We start from the raw sequence: 22963 nt of genomic DNA, 5'->3' as shown, positions 1-22963 counted from the left end.
TTGACCTCTCCCGCACATTTTATGTGTTAAGCTTGCTAAGAGTTTGCCATGCCATGACTCTGCAAATCGCCAGAACTGTCCTATCTAGGTGCACAAGCACACGAGCTGTGAGACTCCTAGCAATAACGCAAAACCACTGCTTATTCCGGACCGATCGGACGTTTTCGTCTACCTCAAGATCAAGTATGGCCCAAAATATGAAGAAGAAAGCTGTGTTATTTGACCTGGGAGGTGTATTGTTCGAGCCGCCGCAGAATGCCCTTCGAAAGTACGGAGAGCAGCTCGGTTTGCCCGGGTGAGTATGGGGGTAGATCTAGCTGAATACACCGCCATTGATATGAAAAGCAGACTTTGACGTGTTTGCTCTCTAAAAGTAAAAGACTAAAACTCGCCGTGTCATGATCGAGAAAGATAAATATGTGTGTGAAAGTTCATTGAGTGCCAGGGTGATTTGTGTTCTTTTTGCTAGTGTTTACTTTTTGCAAGCTTGTTTGCATGCAGTGAACTGAAATATGTAGTCTATTGATAGATCTGTGTTGATGTCATGCTGATAAGTATGACTATGAAGTATGAGTGATGGTTGATTCCAACTTTTCAAGTGCTGTTTCTAGCTGAAAAGAGAGTGCATAAAAAGCACAATGTCATTGACAAATTGACAATGACAAAGTGACCATCATTGGCATTGCGCAGTCAAGACCTGTGTTTCAGGTACTAATTTTCATTCAGTCTCTTAGAGGTTGTTAGAAGATTCAACCCTAATTGCTCCTGTCTCATTAGAAGATCAGGATATAACTAGATCTACTTGAGATGCAGTGAAAGTATAAGATATCATCTTCAGACTACATAATAAAGCTACAATCATAAAAATTATTTGTCACATTATGATATTACAGTACATGTATAAGAAGCTAATGTGGAATTTTGTTTTATTGCAATACAATAGATGAAATGTTAATTTATTTTCAAAAGCATTATTGATGTACTTGGTACTTGGTTCGTAATCCTCCTAACTTCAAGTTTTTTTCAATATGTACATCTGGTACAGACACGTAGCCTTTAAAAATCAATTGAATAAAGACCTCTTAATTAAAGCTTAACTAAAATGCACGACGCACGATAGACAGACCAGCTCTGGACAATAGTGCTGATTTCTAGCGATTTCCAGATTCTATTCAGAAGATAATTGCATAATAGTACAGCGGATAATGAAAATTGTGCACTTTTTGAGAAAAGCATGAAACTTCTAGCATAGTTAGTTTAGACCATAAGATTTATTTTCAGATATGGAGGGAAGTCAGATTTGACCTCTGATGACCCTGAGAGGTCAAATCCAAAATGGCCGCTATTCCTCATGGTCTAATGTACAAACACACTTAACTTTTGAACCAAATAGTCCAGAAAAACATTTAAGGTGTCATTTCCAACTAACTTGGGGATGCCAATTCATTTGGTAATACTTTTGAGATCGCTTGAACTTAGGGTTTTGCATTTAGGTCAAGGTCATGGTCAAAATTGACTAAAAAATAGCAAGTTTTGAATGGTTACAAAAAGTTTTCCCATTTATTTGTCATTTGTTCTCTCCTATGTTCTCAAATTTCTTTAGGAATTTACGCACCTTAATCCCTTTCAGTGAGTTTATGTCACATTTTGATTTGACCTCTGATGACCCTGAGAGGTCAAATAAAAAATGGCCGCCAGTCCGCCGCATGGTCTAATAATTGTACAAACACGCTTAACTCATGAACCAAATAGTCCAGAAAAGCGTTTAAGGTGTCATTTTCAACTAACCTGGGGATGCCAATTCATTTTGGTAATAATTTTGAGATCGCCAGAACTCGGGGCTTTGCATTTAGGTCAAGGTCAAGGTCAAAATTGATTAAAACATAGCAAGTTTTGAATAGTTACAAAATGTTTTCCCATTTTTTTGTCCCCTTATGTTCTCAAATTTCTTTAGGAGTGGTTCCCCTGCATAGTCACCCACCTTAATCCCTTTCAGTTAGTTTATTTCACATTTCGATTTGACCTCTGATGACCCTAAGAGGTCAAATAAGAAATGGCGCCAGTCCGCAGCATGGTCTAATAATTGTACAAACACGCTTAACTCTTGAACCAAATAGTCCAGCAAAACGTTTAAGGTGTCATTTCCCACTAACTTTGGGATGCCAATTCAATTGGTAATACTTTTTAGTACACCAGAACTCAGGGCTTTTGCATTAAGTCAAGGTAAAAGTTTTGAATGTTTACAAAAAGTTTTCCCATTTTTTTGTCCCCTTATGTTCTCAAATTTCTTTAGGAGTGGTTCCCCTGCATAGTCTCCATCGTAATCAGTTAGTTTATTTCACTAATTATAGCACCAAACCATTATTTGTCGTGTAACTGACCATTTGCATATAGCATGGTCAGTGGGCAGCTACTGCAGCGCTCAAAATACACGGGGGCGGTGGGCGATTCGCCCCCGTGAGCTACATAATCGCCCCCGTCAGGTTGCTCACGGGGGCGATTGCAAAATTAAAAATCGCCCCGGTGGAATTATAAAATAAAGATTATCTTTTCTGTTATAACTTTAACACAATATTGAGTTTCAATTTTCAAACCTTAAACCAATGAAATGGAACTAAGATTAGCGTGCAAGATTTCTCGTTTTATGAGTAGGCCTATTATTACCGATTCAGCTCGCAGTGCAGTGCCGCCGTCAGCAGTGGTTATAGGCCTACTGCGCCTTTAGTAGCGGTGCGTGTGCAAGCTGCCGCGCCATGTCTGCTGGAGCTGGAGGCGATCGCGCAAGGGCAGAAACATGGTCATGGCCTGGAGAAGTTTTTCGTTGTCAGCAAATAATGAACCTCGACCAGTAAATCAATAGGGACTTTTAGATTTGCACAATGAGAACGTGGACTGCAACGTGTGACCTCCTTTTAAGGCACGGTCAGTGCTTAACTCTTTGTTTGCTTTGTTCGCCGATTTGCACGGACGTAGGCGTGCCAACTTCGCATTTTTGCACAGATGTATACGAGTCAATTAGACATTCATAATACCGCTCGCAGTGTGTAGCCACGCGTTGCGTTTACTATTGTTTACATTGTATACATCGCACACTTTCCGGTAAACTGTTTTTCTTCATAGTGTTACATTCGAAATTACCGTGTATTTAGCGGTTTTCTTTGGATTTTTTTTACTGATGTTACGATGGCACCTGCTGGAAAACGTCAACGTGTGTTTAGTGTAGAGGAGGCTCGAGATCTTGTTACTATGGAAGCATGGAGCATGGACTCTGATTCCGACGAATCGAGCAGTGACGAAGACTCTAGTGATAAAAGTGTTCCCTGAGAGTAGACTGATAGAATAAGAATGAATAAAAATTAATGAAAGAGCTAGAGATGACAGCAAGAAAGAGAGTAGACTGATAGAATAAGAATGAATAAAAAAAATGAAAGAAGGAGATAGAGATGACAGCAAGAAAGAGAGTAGACAGTGATAGAATAAGAATGAATAAAAATAATGAAAGAAAGAGATAGAGATGACAGCAAGAAAGAGAGTAGACTGATAGAATAAGAATGAATAAAAATTAATGAAAGAGCTAGAGATGACAGCAAGAAAGAGAGTAGACAGTGATAGAATAAGAATGAATAAAACTAATGAAAGAAAGATGTATCCTGTCTTGCCGTCATCTTTATATCTTTCTTTTATTATCTTTATTCATTCTTATGCTATCAGTGTTTACTCTCTTTCTTTCCGTCATCTCTATCTTATTATTATTATCATTTTCCTATCTATATGTACCCTATGTCTTGCCGTCATCTGTATATCTTTTTCTTATTATCTTTATTCATTATTATGCTATGAGTGTAATACTCTCTTTCTTGCCGTCATCTCTATCTCATTATTATTATCATTTTCCTATCTATATGTACCCTATGTCTTGCCGTCATCTCTATATCTTTCTCTTATTATCTTTATTCATTCTTATGCTATCAGTGTTTACTCTCTTTCTTTCCGTCATCTCTATCTTATTATTATTATCATTTTCCTATCTATAATTATGTACCCTATGTCTTGCCGTCATCTCTATATCTTTCTCTTATTATCTTTATTCATTCTTATGCTATCAGTGTTTACTCTCTTTCTTGCCGTCATCTCTATCTTATTATTATTATCATTTTCCTATCTATATGTACCCTATGTCTTGCCGTCATCTGTATATCTTTCTCTTATTATCTTTATTCATTCTTATGCTATCAGTGTTTACTCTCTTTCTTGCCGTCATCTCTATCTTATTATTATTATTATTTTCCTATCAATATGTATCCTATGTCTTGCCGTCATCTCTATATATTTCTCTTATTATCTTTATTCATTCTTGTGCTATCAGTGTTTACTCTCTTTCTTTCCGTCATCTCTATCTTTTTATTATTATCATTTTCCTATCTATATGTACCCTATGTCTTGCCGTCATCTCTATATCTTTCTCTTATTATCTTTATTCATTCTTATGCTATCAGTGTTTACTCTCTTTCTTTCCGTCATCTCTATCTTATTATTATTATCATTTTCCTATCTATATGTACCCTATGTCTTGCCGTCATCTCTATATCTTTCTCTTATTATCTTTATTCATTCTTATGCTATCAGTGTTTACTCTCTTTCTTTCCGTCATCTCTATCTCATTATTATTGTTATTTTCGTATCAATATGTATCCTGTCTTGCCGTCATCTTTATCTCTTTCTCTTATAATCTTTATTCACAGTAAAGTCCTTTCATTTCATATCACTATTTCTCTCTCATAATGTCTCTCACGTCCGTTCTCCATATTTTATTCATTGCATACTCCACTCGTCAATCATTTCTGATAATAAGCTCTCTCACAATAAAGTAAATGGAAAACAATGCAATATAGTTTATATTTTAAGATTGATTCATTCTTTCTTTGTATATCTATGGCTGTGATAAATGTACTTGAAATCAATTTTATTGAGGGGTAAAGAAGGTGAGAGAACAGATGCGGTGAACATTCATAATGAGACATTTCAATAAGATGCTGATTATGTCATGTATATCACATATAATATATTATGCCTATACCATTTTTACATGCTCATACCAGTGGGCAAAATCAATAACATTCTCTTATTTCTTATTGACTTATCATGGCACAACAAAGAAAAACATCCCCACGACGTCCCTTTTCATGCCCCGCTAAACCGGACATTGACAATAACCTGGGGTAATAGGGATTTCAATGGGCAGATTAGCCCATTGTCAAGGGTGGCTGAGCGGGGTACTTTCAAGTCTCTCCCTATTGAACTTCTTTTCTTCAACAACCTAAATACTAACCTTCTGAATTGTTAGAATACTTGAGCAAGGTATGTAAAGAAAGGTAAGAAGTCCACCTTTCTAATAGATTCGATTTGAAGATGTCTTATCATTGCTAAATAAGAAATTCTAGAGGGATAAAAAACTGCCGTAAATAAGAAAAATTAAACATTATATAATTATGATTATTATAAAAATGATAATTCAAAATATAACAAATGACGGTTCATCGAAAAGCACGTTTTCCGGTCTACAACTTTGCTGCACAATATTTTTCATCATGATCATCCAGTGAAGAGTTATAGCCTCTTGATTCAGCAGAGTCAATAAAGATTCCCTCGAAATGTGTGACCCTAAAAGAATGTGGCACAGGGGGGTTTTTTAAGTGGCGCATAAAGAGTTAAAAGGACGTCACATAATGTGACTGCCAGTGCCTTAAAAGGATGTAACACGTCCACGTCCACGCAAATCTAAAAGTCCCTTTTGAGGAGAAGAGGAAGACCAAAATGTCGTGGAATGATATGGTAACATGGGCAGATCTACGGGGGGGGGGGGGGGGGGGGGGGGGGGTTAAAATATTGATTAAAATAAAGAGAGAGAGAGAGAGAACCACCATCATTTTGCAATGGTTCAGGGTTCGTGTAATGTACATTTGAAACCATTTCTTAGCGTCTCAACCCTAAAAAAAAAGCAAAACTGTTTTTGAGGAAAAGCATTATACTGAATTAAATAAAGAATAATAGCTTTATATTGGATCATACTAATACTGATACGGGCTAAAGACAATGTGGTATTTGTATAGAGGTATTCCAAAATGACATTCTGATAATCAACATTTGTTCTGGTATCATAATGTACATGTATATACGCATAATACAACTGATCTTTATGATTTCTTAACGTGACATAGCTTCTTCTCCCTCTGCAAACAAAACAGAAAACAAGGATATTTAATAAAAGGACCATGCGACAAATAATCATTGTGATTCAAATTGATGCAAGGATTTTTTTGAATAAGCAATGCTTTTCACCAGAATCTTCTTTGTAAAAACGACTTTTACAAATCTCAGCCATGCAATTCTGCCACTGTGCTGTAAGATCACTTTGAGATTAGGAGAAGTGTATTATGTAATGGGTATTTCAAATGAATGGAACGTCTCAACTCAGTGAGCATGGCTGAGATTTGTAAAAGTTGTTTTTACAAAGAAGATTCGGGTGAATAGCAGTGCTTATTCAAACAAATATTCGCATCAATTTGAATCACAATCATTATTTGTCGCTTAATCCCTTTTAATGACCTTGTTTTCTTTTTCGTTTGCAAGGGGAGAAGAAGATATGTCACGTTAAAGACATCATAAAGATCAGTGTTGTATGCGTATATATTATATACACAGGCCAGTAACAGCTATGTAGCTTGTAAATTTGTAAGAGGGAAAATGCTGATTGAAATGATAATGAAAAAATAGCAAATAATTGAGGAGTATCATAGGTACCAATTCATTGGATATGTGTATAAAAAAAGAGCCCCCGTCAGTAATAAAAGAGCCCCCGTGAGCCTTCTCACGGGGGCTCTTTGTTCTGGCGATCTCTTAGTATTACGTAATGAATTGGCATCCCCAAGTTAGTTGGAAATGACATCTTAAACGTTTTTCTAGATTATTTGGTTCAAGTTCACGTTTATACATTAGACCATGCAGACTGGCTGCCATTTTGGATTTGACCTCTCAGGGTCATCAGAGGTCACATCAAACTGTGAAATAAACTAACTGAAAAGGATTAAGGTGGAGGACTCGGCAGGTGAACCATTCCTAAATAAATTTGAGAACAAATGACAAATAAATGAGATTTAACCTTTTGTAACTATTCAAAACTTGCTATTTTTAGTCAATTTTGACCCTGACCTTGACCTTGACCTAAATGCAAAACCCTGAGTTCAGGTGATCTCAAAAGTATTACCAAATGAATTGGCATCCCCAAGTTAGTTGGAAATGACACCTTAAACGTTTTTCTGGTGTATTTGGTTCAAAAGTTAAGCGTGTTTGTACATTAGACCATGCGGACAAGCGGCCATTTTGGATTTGACCTCTCAGGGTCATCAGAGGTCAAATCTGACTTCCCTCCACATCTGAAAATAAATCTTATGGTGAAAGCAAACTATGCTGGAAGTTTCATGCTTTTCTCAAAAAGTGCACAATTTTCTTGCTAAGCCGCTGCACTATAACTGAACTGACAACTTCAGATATCAGTAATGGGGGATCTTGACCTTCAAATAAATCCTCCAGGTTTATATTATTTAAACATCTATGAGATTTCCTTTTTTATGCCTCCGCCACCGAAGGTGGTGCCGGAGGCATCATGTTTTCGGGTTGTCCGTCCGTACGTCCGTACGTACGTCCGTCCCGTTTGACCGTTATCACAATATCTCAAGAACCATTTAAGATTTAAACTTAAGACTCGGGAATAGTATTTATCACCATAGGAAAACGATCTGATTAGATTTTGGAGTACGTAGGTCAAAGGTCACAGGTCACAGAGGTCAACTTATGAAATTCCTTGTATTGAGTTTGTTAGCGCGATATCTCAAGAACCATTTGAGATTTAAACTTCAAACTTAAGGATAGTATGTATCACCATAGGAAGACGATCTGATTAGATTTTGGAGCACGTATGTCAAAGGTCAAGGGTCACAGAGGTCAACTTATGAAATTCCATACATTGAGATTGTTATCATGATATCTCAAGAACCACTGGAGATTTAAACTTCAAACTTAGTGATAGTGTGTATCACTATAGGAAAACAATCTGATTACATTTTGGAGCATGTAGGTCAAAGGTCAAGGGTCATAGAGGTCAACTTATGAAATTCCATACATTGAGATTGTTATCATGATATCTCAAGAACCACTGGAGATGTAAAAACTTCAAACTTAAGGATAGTATGTATCACCATAGGAAGACGATCTGATTAGATTTTGGAGCACGTAGGTCGAAGGTCAAGGGTCACAGAGGTCAACTTATGAAATTCCATACATTGAGATTGTTATCATAATATCTCAAGAACCACTGGAGATTTAAACTTCAAACTTAATGATAGTGTGTATCACCATAGGAAGACAATCTGATTAGATTTTGGAGCACGTAGGTCAAAGGTCAAGGGTCACAGAGGTCAACTTATGAAATTCCATACATTGAGATCGTTATCGCGATATCTCAAGAACCACTGGAGAATTTTCACTTCAAACTTAATGATAGTATGTATCACCATATCATAATATCTCAAGAACCACTGGAGATTTAAACTTCAAACTTAATGATAGTGTGTATCACCATAGGAAGACAATCTGATTAGATTTTGGAGCACGTAGGTCAAAGGTCAAGTGTCACAGAGGTCAACTTATGAAATTCCATACATTGAGATTGTTATCATGATATCTCAAGAACCACTGGAGATTTAAACTCCAAACTTGTTTAAATTGCTCTATGGCGGAGGCATCATTTTCGACTGCACGCAGTCAAAATTCCATCTAGTTTTTCTTATGTTTATTATTTTAAAAGTTTACTTTAAAAAAATCAACATGTTAAACAAGTATGTCAACTTGTCAAGGATCCTTTGACATTTGAAGTATTCTCATTTCTGAGCCTGCACATAATTGATGGGTGATGAACCATTTGATTTACATATGCTATCTGTTTTAATAACCATGATTTCTTTATTTTATTTTCTATTTTTGTTATAGATCTTTTCTAGAGAAAGCTATGATCCAAGGAAGGCCTGATAATGCTTTCTGTAGGATGGAGAGAGGGGAATCCACAGCAAGACAGGTTAACAAAAATAGGAATTATGCTTCAGAAGTTCAGACCCTGGAAAACAACTATTGAAAGATATTCACACAAAATACTTGATTTTAAATACACAATGCAATAACAAGTCAGAGAAGCTGTATTTAAGCTGACTTTGCAAGTTTGCACACATTTTTGTCCTTTCCTACTTACTTAATTTTAAATGACAAGGATAACGTTTGCCCACTGAAGAAGACATCTACCATTGATGAACAGGCATAGTCCTATAGCATCGTTGGATTAAAGTAAAGTAAAGTAAAATACTCAACAATCAAGAGAATTTTCCTCCTGTCACGACAGTGCTATATCAGCAGCAAACTGCAAAGTTTTTATTTTTCATCATTGTGGATGCCAATTTCAGGCACTGTCACTTCTCCGTTTCACAATTGTTAAGGCTATATTAGTATAAAATGTAACGTGCTAAACACATCTAGGAAACTATGATTGAGATATTACACTTTATTTTTAAAATTCTATAGATATACTCTTTATCCATATCCAATTTCATAATGGTTTCCAGTTTTTGTAATGGGGGGATACAGAAGGGTTTGGGTCTAAAGTATTCCCAATATGTATAATCATGCATGGCATAACCCAATCATGTCTTTTTCAAAATAGACTTTGCTAAAGAGTTTATTTGAAGTTTAAAGTTTTTGAAGTTTTATTTATTCCACATTTTACATAGAAAAACAGTTTATATTCTTTCTTTTTTTTATACAGGCATGTATTATTATAAGAATAGATTTCACACAAGAAAAAAAATTATTAAACAAAATGAGAGAATTCAGATCAAATATAATGTACGGAAAATAAGTACAAAATTTCAAAATATGTATATATGAAAGGCTGGGTAGAACAATGTAAAATGTGGGGAGCCTAAATAAAAAGCATAGCTTGTATGTGAATAGGCTCCCGTACTGAGTAACACAATATATATTAAAGACTGTTGGGCAATGTCCAAAGAAGAATTCAAAATTTCATGATTTCCCAACTTCCTTATCAAAGAACCTTTAAAACCCATGATGTACCATGGCAAAATGCAGTACCCCAAATCATTTCTCTTTCCCTCTTTTTTTTCTTCTATATCTTTCAAACCAGTTCGCAGAAGAGTTCACTAAGGACTGTCAGACACTGTCCAAGGAAGAAGGCCAAGTGCTCCCTAAGGATTTCAATGCCAGCAGCATGTTTGATACCTTCATGAACATCAAGATGGTCCCAGACATGCTCAATGCTGTGTCTGTCCTCAAGCAAAATGGTAACATGAACCAAATTTCTCAAAATCATTTCAGGTCTAAGTTCTTGGCCTTCCAATAGAAATACTTGTTATAGAATTAATATGTATTTCAGTTGGGTGTCCACAACTCCACATACTTACCTTAGACTTATGAAGGTTTTGAGAAATTGCTAAAAAGCTGAGTTTTTTCAATATTTTTTCACATAAAATTATTTGAGCATTTTGCTGATGTAGAATGCCTTGAAATTACAGCATATACATGTACATTTGGTTAATACATAGTTCATAATGTTGCAGGTAAATTGAAAGAGAGAGAGAGAGAGAGAGAGAAAGAGTGAGTGTAACTAAAATAGTAAAAACAATGATGAATGGAAATTAAATACACATGACTCTTAAGTTTATTCTGCTCTATGATGACATATTCTTCATTTCTGACACCAGATGGAGGATGGGGAAAGGAGAAGTGATATCATCATTAACAACTCTGTAAATATTCCCTTTTATTACAAACTATAAGGTGTAAAAACAGCAGCAGTGACCAACAACTACATCGATGATCGGGAGCAGAACTCGTTAGGCGCTGGTGTCATGACAACACTTAGCTCCTTCTATTTCGATCACTTTGTGGAATCGTGTCGTTTTGGGAAGCGTAAACCTGACCAGAGTATTTTCAACGAAGCCCTCAAGAAACTGGGAGTGAAGGCAGAAGAGGTGTGTGAAAAAATGGGCTCAACAGCCAATCAAAATCAAGGTTTCCGTGGTTACCATTGATGGCAAAGTTACCATCAATGGTAAGTTTTGTGCAATGGGGCCCTGACTACAGGTGGCATGTAGCAAGTTCATATTACGAATGACGATTGAACATATAGGTCTAAGATAATAATTTGCAAAGCTCCTTGGAAGCACAAAACAAGGTTGTATCATAACATGATATATGCCAGGATACAATAACTGGAAATCATTAGGTCTACTAAACATTTTAGGGAAACATGACTATTCATTTTCTTTGTTTCTGTGTACATTAAAAATAAAGGATAAAATGCATTTTATCCAAATATGAGAAGTTGAGAAATAAACCGAGGCCGAGGAGGCTCAATAATTCTGCAATTAGTCAATCGTCTGTGAACAAATTATTATTGATAAATGCCCGTTTTTAAAATGTTGGAATAAATGTATCTTTTATCTGTTTTATAAAGTCTAATAATGATAGGCCTTTAGTCATGTGGTTACTGATTTGCATGCATCTAATTGCTTTTTGTAGTATACCATTACCAGCAGCTATGTCAAACCCAAAGTTTCTTAAAACCTTACAGGCAGTGTTTCTGGATGACCTGGGACCTAACGTGAAAGCCGCCAGAGAAATGGGAATCTCGACCGTCCTAGTCAAGGATACGTCTGCTGCCCTCAAGGAACTGCAAGAGGTCACTGGCATTGATGTAAGTTAAAGGGTAACAGTCACTAAATATTCCAGTTTGTAGATACAGTCTGCGCATGCGCAGATAAAGGTCACTTGTACAAAATTGTAAAACCCACTGAGACTTATACTAGATACATGCTCACGAAAGTTATGTAATCATTATTCATGCATGCACCTGTGATGCATTCTATTGAACATAGGTGGAAGTAATGCTTTCAAGAGGGCAAACGAAGAATCCCCTCCATGACTTTAGCTGTGATTATTCCAAAAGGCACAAAGTGGGATTTCTCTATGTTTAAAATATTTGTGGATATTTAGGGTCATCTGACCCATGTGCTAACTACGAACTGGTCTATTCCTTATGCTATGTATGTTAAGGGCTATAGGTCGCTACACTTTAGTAAAAACATGAACTTTACATACTGCTCCTATAAAGAGATATTATGAGATTAAGGTCACATCATGTATTCTGGTGAATCTGTCAGATTCTAACGTAGAGGGATGTGAAATGTTCTTAGTAATCTATCAGTCTTTTTGTGTAAAGAAACAGAAGAACAAGAAATTGAATCAGATAATGCAAAAATGACACAAACTCATGCTGCTCACTGGAACGCCATTACAACTCATTCAGAAAAATTATTTTACAATAAACCACAGCTATGAACTTTGAGCATGTATCTGATTAAGACCCCATGAGGCAAGGAGCTTGTGTTGGGTATGTCTGAAACATTTTCATTTGTTTTCTCTCCCTTTGATACCTAGGTTTTTCAAGAAGCCAAACCTGTCTCTGTTCATCATGAGAGGGTTCCTCATTCCTATGCTACAACCAGGGTAAGTTGACAGTGTCAATCCAGGGGGGGCGTTTCACAAAACTTGTCATCAGTGACAAATGACAATTTTTGTTATAAGCTACAGAAATCCTTGCTTCTGATTGGTTATCAACAGATCTGTCACTGAATTTTGTTATTTGTCATTGAAAAATGCTTTGTGAAATGGGTCCCTGATCACAGATATCCTCCCCCCCCCCCCCCCAAAAAAAAAAAAATCATCTCTAGGACAATTCTTTCAAGATCTTGTATCGCCAACAGAAATTTGTCATTGTATCAATAGTAGAGGAAGTGAAAACGATTCCTTATCTGATATCCTGATTGTGAACCAAAAAACAACATGCATGGGGTTTTGTTCCTATAATCTACAAGCTGAGCTTTTTAATAGGTTCCTCACATTTCACTCTGTATAACCTTCTATTCATTACAATTAATTTTGACGTCTTTTCAAAGAATTAACTATATAATGTGACTCTTTTAGTATATTTCAATCAATTGTGTGAACTCTTTTTTTTTGTGAAATATGAAACAAATAAACTTGAACTTGTGTTCTCGATGGCCATTTTTGTAATTGTACCAAATTTAATGCACAAATCTGTGTCGTGTTACAAATTATTTGTATTTCGATAGTCAGAATGCAATTTGCATACATTATGTGTTAGGCAGGACAAGCCAGTGTTTGTCCTACCTAACAATAATATTTCTTAATTCAATTTTCTATACCTTTTTAATTTCATTCCATTAGAGTGGAGTTAAGTTTCACTACGTAGACATTGGTAGTGGTCCCCCGGTGATCTTTTGTCATGGGTTCCCTGAATCATGGTACGAATGGAAATCTCAGGTAAGCCGTGTCGTATGGCACAAATCACAAATTCTCTGGTACAGTTATAGAAAATCTTTATTTATTTCTTGCGTTTGGATCAGACTGTGGTAAGAGGAGAATAAGTTCGCAAAGAATTTTCAGTAAATATGACAAAGAAATTAAAGAATTTCAATACTCTTTTTAATGAATGCCTCAATAGCCAGCAGGGTAAAGCTTATGCATTAGACAAATAGGATAATCTTCATAGCTTGCTGTCAATACTTAATATTTCAGCAATGGAGGGAGTACATGCATGTGACTGACTTTGAAACTATATTCTTATTCTTTTATACACTGTTTTTTGACCATATTTCAAGAATATACGACTTTAACCATGCATGTATTTTGATCGTGTTCTCATAATTGTAGAATGTTTGCATTACAAAACTATTCAGGTTCTAAACATTACGTCAGTGTCTGCATGTCTTGTTAATAAGATTACAACAATCTTCCTCCCTTATTCTATTTCATTAAAAAAAAGAAAAACTTTGTCATTTGTTTAGATCCCAGCTGTGGCTGCTACTGGTTTTCGTGTGATTGCTATGGATATGAAAGGCTATGGAGAAAGCAGTAATCCACCCGGTAAGTAGGATAGATTGGAAATTACAGATAATAATAATCATGCAAATAACATTATGCATTTACATTGCACCATCTGTCTATTAAAACTATTCTAAGGTGCATTTTGAAATTAAGAAAGTTAGGATGAAGTACTATGAATATGACGGACAAAGAAAGAGGACAAAATATACAGTTCCTCATTCTATCCTCAACAATTGCTGTGGTAGACAAAGGAACATCCCTTCACTGCTATTATGTAAATATGTGTAGAACAGATGAATGTGCATGTGACACCGGTTCTACACATTTTTACATAATAGCAGTGAAGGAATGTTCTTTTGTCTACCTGAGGAACTGTATATTTTGTCCTCTTTCTTTGTCCGTCATTTTCATAGTGACATAGAAAGACTACAAGATACATGTGGTACAAAATGTGTTTTGATATATCAGTGCTCATTGGATGTAATGCTACCAGAAAGAGATGACACAGGATTTTGGTAAGGAACTGTCTCATTCATATCAGCTCATATAAGCAGAATCAACTCTGATTACTGAATGTACGAGTACACTGAGTTTGTAAATGTTTGTTGTGTGTTCACATATTATATCATATTATTTCATAAAGTTATTTTTTTATTTTTTTTTTACTTCCTGCAGAAATCGAGGAATACACACTGGAAAGGATGTGTAAGGTAATACCTCTGAGCCTTTGTGGCAGATTAGCTTTGTGCTACACAAGTTATCCAATAGTGTCTACTTCTACTACTACTACTACTACTACTTATACTACTACTACTACTTCTACTACTACTACAACTACTACTTCTACTACTACTACTACTACTCCTACTACTACTACTACTACTACTACTACTTCTACTACTACTACTACTTCTTCTTCTACTACTACTACTACTACTACTTCTTCTACTACTACTACTACTACTACTACTTCCACACAAATATGTACTTTCTTTTTATATCCTTCATGCACTTATTTTGTTTCTTTCATTTTTTTCTCTCTCTCACTAACTTTTCACATCACATTCTCATCCTGTTTTGGGGGGCTATCTATATTCTGTTTTCCTCTTTTTCCCCCTCGTCAGCCATGTGTTCTTATAACATTGATGCTAGTTTCTAAATCATTGGATTTCACTACAGCACATAGAAATTGTGCAAGGCTAACTTAGCTTATTAACCTGCTTATTTATTTGGGCTTTTCCTCTCAGCAAGATAAGTTGAAAGTTGAGCAGGATTTATTTAAGATTTGAGTGAGAAATGTTTACGCTGTGTAATTCAATTTGATTAATGATAGATTTATTCTGAGTACTAGAAATGTATAATTACTTTTTAAATTCACTTTCATGCCAGATACACTTTGTTCGAGGTGAAATTGAAAGAAACAGTTTGTATTAATATTCAAATGTCATTATTTGCGACATAGAATGTACATCAGAGGTGAAATGATTTGAAAAGATGACTCATATTGTCAATTTTGATGTACACTTTCGATAAAACTCTTTTCCTTCTTTTTCTTTTTCCAGGACATGGCTGAATTCATGGATACCTTGGTAAGTATATGCACAGTTGATTCAATTAAATTCAATCTCAGCTTTAATATGAAAATAAATGGAAAAAAACTTAAGCTGTGAATTAGAAGCCATAAAAAGTAAATATATTGTTTTCAATTTGTTGTTTTACTAAGTAAACAAGCATTCCAGACCAAAATATTTTCTATTAGTTATTTATAGGCGATTTAAGAATTAGACAAATTGATAGAACTTTCCTTCGAAATACAAGGATTTTACTAATAATATAATTTACACAAAAAAGAAGGCTGTACCTTTATATCCATGCACAGCGTTGAAGAAGACACTTGCAGTATACTAACACTACAGCACAGTGTAATTCTATAGAACAAAATCCCAATATATCAGGCTTTAATCTAAGGTAGAGGTGTCATGGTCAAGTGGTTGTAACGTTTTGCTGGTTGAAGGTTGTGGGTTCGAGCCCCAGCGTGGCACCAATAACCTTTGGCAAGACATTAATCTACATTTGCCTATCTCTACCCAGGTGATAAATGGGACTGGAAGGAAGGAATTCCTTGAATGCTGTATGCACCAAAATGGGTAGCCTAGTAGTTAGAGCTGGGTCAATATTGGAGGGCCTTGAGCACCGTTTGTGTGCTATAAAATATCCAATATGAATATTATTATTATTATAATCATTATTGATATCATTGTTATTGTTGTTGTTATTGTTATCATTAATATTATTATTATTATTATTCACAGTGTATTCCTCAGGCCACTTTCATCGGTCACGACTGGGGTGGTTTTTTTGTCTGGAACTATGCTACTCACTACCCAGACAGAGTCAGGTATATAGTTACACAAAGCTTTTATTAATATTATACCATTTGACCTCAATCTCAATTTGCCTATTTCAGTATAAATATTTTGCCACAGCGTGAAGCTTTAGTTAGTTTTTTATAGTCATTCTAAATTTTATATCAATCACGTTTTAATGACAGTATAAAATAATGTCTTTAGAGAACCTTCATGTATAATAAGCAGCATTGCCTTTATGAGAATGAGGTTACAATTCAAAAGATAATATCTTAGCATTTAAAGACCATGATGCACTCAAGCTTCTGGAATGTGATGAACATTATTAGCATATAATAAGATATTTTCATTGTTCATGTTTTGTTTGTCTATGTGCGTTTGCCAGAGAATAAACAGAGTATAACAAAATGCAAAAGCAAAACAAATCAAAACTAAAAGTATTAAGGGGGAATGTAAGAAATGTTTAATCATAAATTTTGGTGCCAAACTCTAACAACTATTTATTATCATTTGAATCTTATTCCTCATAGCGCTGTGGGTGGTATCTGTACCCCTTTCTTTCCTGCTAATGACACCATGAATCCATGGGAGAATATAAACAAGAATCCTGGGTTATATGACTATCAGCTATACTTCAATGAAGTGGTAAGTGCCTTCTCTAAAAAAAAAAACACTTTACTTCATCCCCCCCCCCCCCCAAAAAAAAAAAAATATATATATATATATATATATATATAAACAAATAATAATAATTATAATAATTATAATTAATTAATAAACATTTTTTTAAATACATTATTAAAGGAGGAGGAGAACAAAAAAAGAAAGCCTCAGTTTATGAATTAATTAACTCACCATGGAAACCTACAGAGAATATCTGTTTAAGAAATAGGTAGTTGGATATCTTGCTCGATAGATGTATATATGAATAAGTCACTAGACTACAAATTAAGTGGTAACGCTAAGTGATATCCAGTTGAATTACTAGTGTCTATTCAACCAGGCATTATGAATATATATTTGCCTCTCATGACACAGGTGAAGTCATGGGTACCCTATAGGAAGGAATGTTTGAGCACCTTATGTTAGATGGGCTAAAGTTAGGGTTATAAATCCAATAACTTCATAAAGTGAAATCAGTATTTATTGATTATTATAGATATTAACTGCAATATATTGTTATTTGAATTTACAGGGACCGCCAGAAGCCGAGATCGAAGCCAATGTAGAGAAATTTGTTAAAGCTTTCATGAGACGCCCTCTAGAGGTAAGTCAATGTCATGTAGCACATGAATTATTGTACCAAGTATTTAAAACTTTCCATTGAAATCATTTTACATTTGTCTTGAAATCGTCTCAGATTATTCATACAGTATTTTCATTGTGTGGGGCTTAAATGTTTTGCTCAACTTCCAAATTCCAAATATAGCGAGCGAGCAAATGTGTTGAATCTTAACTACAATGGCAATGTAAGTTAGTTTTTAATTGTACAAGATGATTCATAACACTTAGAAACTGACTATCCTTGTGCTCCAATACAAGATGGCTATCCAACTTTTCTTTGTATTACTTTTATTACTGTTATAAAAAGAAAGATTTGTCATCGGTTGTCACATTTTCAGATTATTCCAAAGCACTGAAAGTTTATGTTCAAAGCTCAGGAAATTTGAAAGAGAGTGATCAAATATTACTTGTATGAAGAACCTTATGACCGGTAGTTTAGTTTTGACTGTTGGTCCCTTCTCTATACATAAAGGTCAAGTGATATTACAGAGTAAACAATATCTTTGCTTTTGTAGGGGGAAAATCCTAATTTTGTTTTCCGTTTCTCTGTCTGCAATATTTGAACAGCTTAAAGAAATTGGATTCTCTGTTGCTGGGGTGAGAGCAAAAGGTAGGTCGTAGCTCTGTACAGTCTTTTTTTGTTGAAGATACAATGTAGACTGGAAAGTCGGCTGAAGGAATTTATACATGCACCCGAAATATAACCATTGAATACGTTTCTACATATCCTCTTTATTTATGAAGTAGATTTAATTTGACATCAACAACCGAGAAATCAGAAATTAAAGAAAATTCTAGTAAAAAGCAAACGGGAGAGAAGCACTAAAGGCATGACACAGAGTTGCCAATTCACATCTCATCGATTCCAACTTTGACAAATCATTACTTTCATGTTTTCCATAGTATTTTCCCGAACAGATTTGTTTCTCTCATATGTCTGTTTTTATTACAAGCAATTTAATATCAGGTCGGACTTCCCCTTTAAAGGTAAAGACCAGTATTGGAAGCGCCCCAATTTAAAAAAAAAAAATGAAATGGAAGCTCTTATTACCAATCATGTGAAAAGAGTATGTTTTGACTAATACATGATGATAAAAAATTTGCCGGGAAACCGCCTACTAATTGATATATTTGGTAAATTGGTTTATCTATTGGTGTGTGAGAGATAAACGCACGTGTCGCGCACGTGTGCGTAGTCCCATATACATCTTTCTGTGTACAGTGCTTGTAACTTTATGGAGACTGGTCCAAATTTCTTATCATTTTGATGATTCCAGAACCTTGCAGTACACACCTTGCAGTACACACCAATACTTATATGCTAGAAGATCAACCTTTTCTGATCGATTCCACAACGTTTCTTTCACAATGCAATCGCATGATCATAACTGGTCTATACCTTTAATTGGTACATGTAGTATTGTTTTGTTCTTATCAGGCAGTTCATTATTCTCACCCTTTGTAGGTGGTATCATGGCCGGTATCCCTGATGACATCAACAGTACACTCCTAACAGAAGATGATGTCCAATACTACGTCAAACAATTCAAAACATGTGGCCTCAGGTGAGCACATTTCCTTTGACATTTATGAAATTATTTAGTGAATTGTATGCAAGAATTACAGGGTTGCCAGCTTGGAAGTGAAGGAAAACCTGGAAAATAAATTTGTTTGTATTTCAGTCAGGGAACAGTCAGGGAATTCGAGAAAAATCACTCGAATCAGGAAAAAATCAAGGAAGAAATTAGTTTATTGGCTGAAGAACGTATCTACTTGATCATTTGTCTGTGGTGGCTTTTTAGCCTGTAAAATGCTTCCTTTTCTTCTGGGACCATTATATTTCTTATTCTACATTAAAGATTCTATGTGTAAGTGTAATAATCCTGGAAAAACTCATGAAATGCTCGGAACCATGTGTATTCATATACGATAAAATCATCAAGACTTATGTATATATTTTGTTAATGAATTATATAAAATGGCTATGCATACGTAAATAAGTAAATTTGATAAATCAGGTACAAACGAATACTATATGTACAGCTCTATCAAACTTACATTCCACAGAAATTGTTCTTTTAATACCTTATTTTATTTCTGATCTTCTAGGAGTATGTTAAATTGGTATCGAACAATGGAAGTTAACTGGAAGTTTAATCATCGTGCAATTGGTCGAAAGGTATGTTTTGTTTTTCCATTTCACATGTTCATGTAACTTTAAACTGGTTTCAATTTGTTGTCTTTAAGACATCTATTTATTCCTTTATTCATATTTTTCTTTAACAGATATTTAGCCTTGACCTGTGTATTGTAATGTATTGTAAGTGTTAGAACATTCATCCATCATGAATCAGTTATCAGCCATATCACAAAGATATTTATTGAAGATAAAGAAGTGTTATTAGTTGAGGATAGACATTGTATTTTAAAATGGGGTGGAGGTGGGGGGGGGGCAGCCTCTAGCCAATGTCCCCTGTGGCTTTATGACATCTTTGTGTAATATAATACTTTAAAAAAATAATAAAAACGTTACTTACAAAGCGCTTACCACCGAAGTCTCTAAGTGCTATAACAAACAAAAATATACTGATAAACAATTACATATTAAACAAAACAAAAAAGTGCAAATAAACCTGCAAATTACAGAGTTAATTAATCAGCGAAAGCAATTTTGAATAAATGTGTTTTAAGACTAGTTTGGAATAGGTTAACAGTTTGACAGTTTTTGACATTTAAAGGGTAGTCTGTTCCAAAGTTCAGCAGAAGCTTTGCAAAAAGGGCGATTACCATAAGAAAGAGTTGACACAGAAGTAGACATGAGGTTTAATTGTGAAGATGACTGTAAATTGCGCGAGGGTTTGTATTCCTGGATTAGTTCTTGCAGATAAATTGGTGCCAATTAATGAATGCATTTATAAGGCTGTACCCCTCTTTATAAGTTCTCATTTTGTCCTCTCTTTTTTTTTTTTCCACAGCTGTACATGCCAGCCTTAATGGTAACCTGTGCAGGGGATGCAGTCCTTCCACCATCAGCGAGCAAATTCATGGATCCATTCGTAAGACGTCATTTCCCTCACTTGCCTCACATTATGGTTTAACAAATATTCCATTAGGATTCTTGTGTTCATGGAAAAGTGAAAAGAAATCATCAATTTTCATGGAAATATTGAGAACCTATTGACTGTGAAGACATGATTATTTAGGCTTTAAAGATGCTTTGCTACAATAATAGTTGCTGTGATGCAAACTCTGTCTTAATATTTCATGAACAAAATAAAAATGTCCATACATTTTGTTAGTACTTGAAAATATTTGAAAGTAAGAGATTTAACAGATTATGAGATGTATACCATGTTATTATTACTATAATCATCATTATCATTATTATTAGTAGTATTAATATTATTCCATCGCCTCTTTTATTCTAATTAGGTGGTAAACTTAACCAGAGCTCATATTGAGGACAGTGGACATTGGGCATCTCTAGAACAGTAAGTACAGATATAAGCATGATATGACACAGTCACAAAACAAACTCATCTCAAAACCCTTTACCTAGCATTCTTTGGACTAAGATTATAAGCACCTGATTATAAGTGTGAAGAAACTAAAGAATATCACAGAAATCAGCACACGGAACCCTTGTCTGACATGGGCCTTATTCTATAAGAGTGTGTGTGTGTTTAATTAGGTTTTTACAGACGTGTATCAATCAGATATGATTATTTACGTCTGGGGACCGACCTTTAACGTCACCATCCGAAAGACGTGACTCAGTTTAGAACCTGCGTCCTCGGCTGAATCAGTTTGTAACTTCCACTGTTAGCTGGATTACAGGCGCACGCCACAATGCCTAGTATGTCAAGTAGTCTACTCACAAGTCGCTCTTTTATTAATTTAGAGTGTACAGAATTTGAACTTCCAATGCAAGATTTCATTGTAGAAGTAATATTTGAATATCATTTTTTATTTGGTGATGGTAAACTATCATTTGTTTAAGTGTTAGTTTTAGTCAACTTTGCTTGGCCACTACCTTTTCATCTATCATTTTCTTTTTTATTCCAGGCCAAAGAAACTCAATAAGATCCTTGTTGATTGGCTGAACAAGGTGCACAAAGATTCCAACCGACCAATCTTCCCTTCCAGTCTGTGAGGATACAGACATGATGTTAGCCAGCCCCTGATTGGCCAGTGACAATAGATGGAGACAAAATGGACCAATCATGTGCATTATTGGGGAATACATTGTTGCCAATCAGATAACTCAAATTATGATTATCAATGATTTTGAGATTAAATTCTTTATTATTACAAAATATCATTGTTCTTATATTGGACGTGGGAAAAGGACTACAGAACATGTTATATGTTTTGATGATTAGAAGAAAGAAAAACTATTTGAAAGGACGATACAATAATTGAATACTTTGTAGGTATTGCATGCATTAATTAGCTTATCCATACATCATGCTTGTGTATATTTGAAGCCTCTTTGTCAACATAAACATGGAAAGGGTTCATTACTACGGTATGCTCTTTTTCTCCCTCTCTCTGTCTCTCTCACCAATTTCTCATAGCTGCCAACCATTGCTATATGTGGAGGAATTATTCCTATAGTTTGGCCTTCAGCCGATGTTATGAACCTAGATTCCTCTTTTGTCCGAAACTTCTGTTTAAAAATTATACTAGATAAACTGTATTCCTAATTTTGCCTGAGAGAATCCTAAATTTTGCATCAAAAGCTTGGCAAGTATGCTCTCTTACACCTCTATTTTTCTATTTATCTTTCCTTCTCTCCCCCTCTCTCTCTCTCTCTCTCTGTCTGTACATCTACTCTATACACATATTTTGACTTCTCTATATATATATCTACTGTTGAAAGTCAAAAGGATGTTAACTCTATATGAAATGCATTACTTCGTGCCCATCTGGCTCTCGGCAGACAGTATTACCTTGTCTTGCTTCATCACCATATATTGTGACATCTAAAAATCAATGCAGTATTCAATTTTCTCATGTTTTAAAGAAAAGCAAAGCAAACCAATTCACAGCTTATTCCCTAGTCACACTGCCGAACCACTAGGACATTTGAAGGAGGGGCAAGGGGGAACCCCCCCCCCCCTCCCCCCTCTTTGACAGATTTCCAACCAAGAAAAAAACTTACTTTTATCAGGTTCGGGAATCATTTGTACATGTAAGTCAATAACTGTAAGATTGCACATTGAAATGCATCGCTCGATTTTTAAATTCTCATTTTCTTTGACCCTTCCCCTCCCCCCTCC

At 35.2% G+C, this 22963-nt stretch overlaps 1 protein-coding gene across 1 annotated transcript; it reads left to right on the top strand.

Moving 5' to 3' along the window:
• Window positions 1-185: 185 nt before the first annotated feature.
• EH1 (soluble epoxide hydrolase-like protein 1) lies at window positions 186-22088 on the top strand. Its single transcript, NM_001128066.1, is given in 19 exon segments — window positions 186-295; window positions 9046-9130; window positions 10247-10403; window positions 10900-11093; window positions 11696-11818; window positions 12562-12630; window positions 13372-13467; window positions 13992-14070; window positions 14707-14741; window positions 15594-15620; window positions 16344-16429; window positions 16928-17042; window positions 17593-17664; window positions 18249-18291; window positions 19147-19246; window positions 19791-19860; window positions 20657-20737; window positions 21114-21172; window positions 21747-22088. Coding segments are annotated over 19 exon segments (1689 nt in total). The 3' UTR covers window positions 21835-22088.
• Window positions 22089-22963: the final 875 nt, after the last annotated feature.

Source organism: Strongylocentrotus purpuratus, unplaced genomic scaffold (genome assembly GCF_000002235.5).
Source record: "Strongylocentrotus purpuratus isolate Spur 01 unplaced genomic scaffold, Spur_5.0 spur5_scaffold_11, whole genome shotgun sequence".
NCBI classification, from domain to species: Eukaryota; Metazoa; Echinodermata; class Echinoidea; order Camarodonta; family Strongylocentrotidae; genus Strongylocentrotus; species Strongylocentrotus purpuratus.
This window is presented reverse-complemented; position numbering and strand designations above follow the sequence as displayed.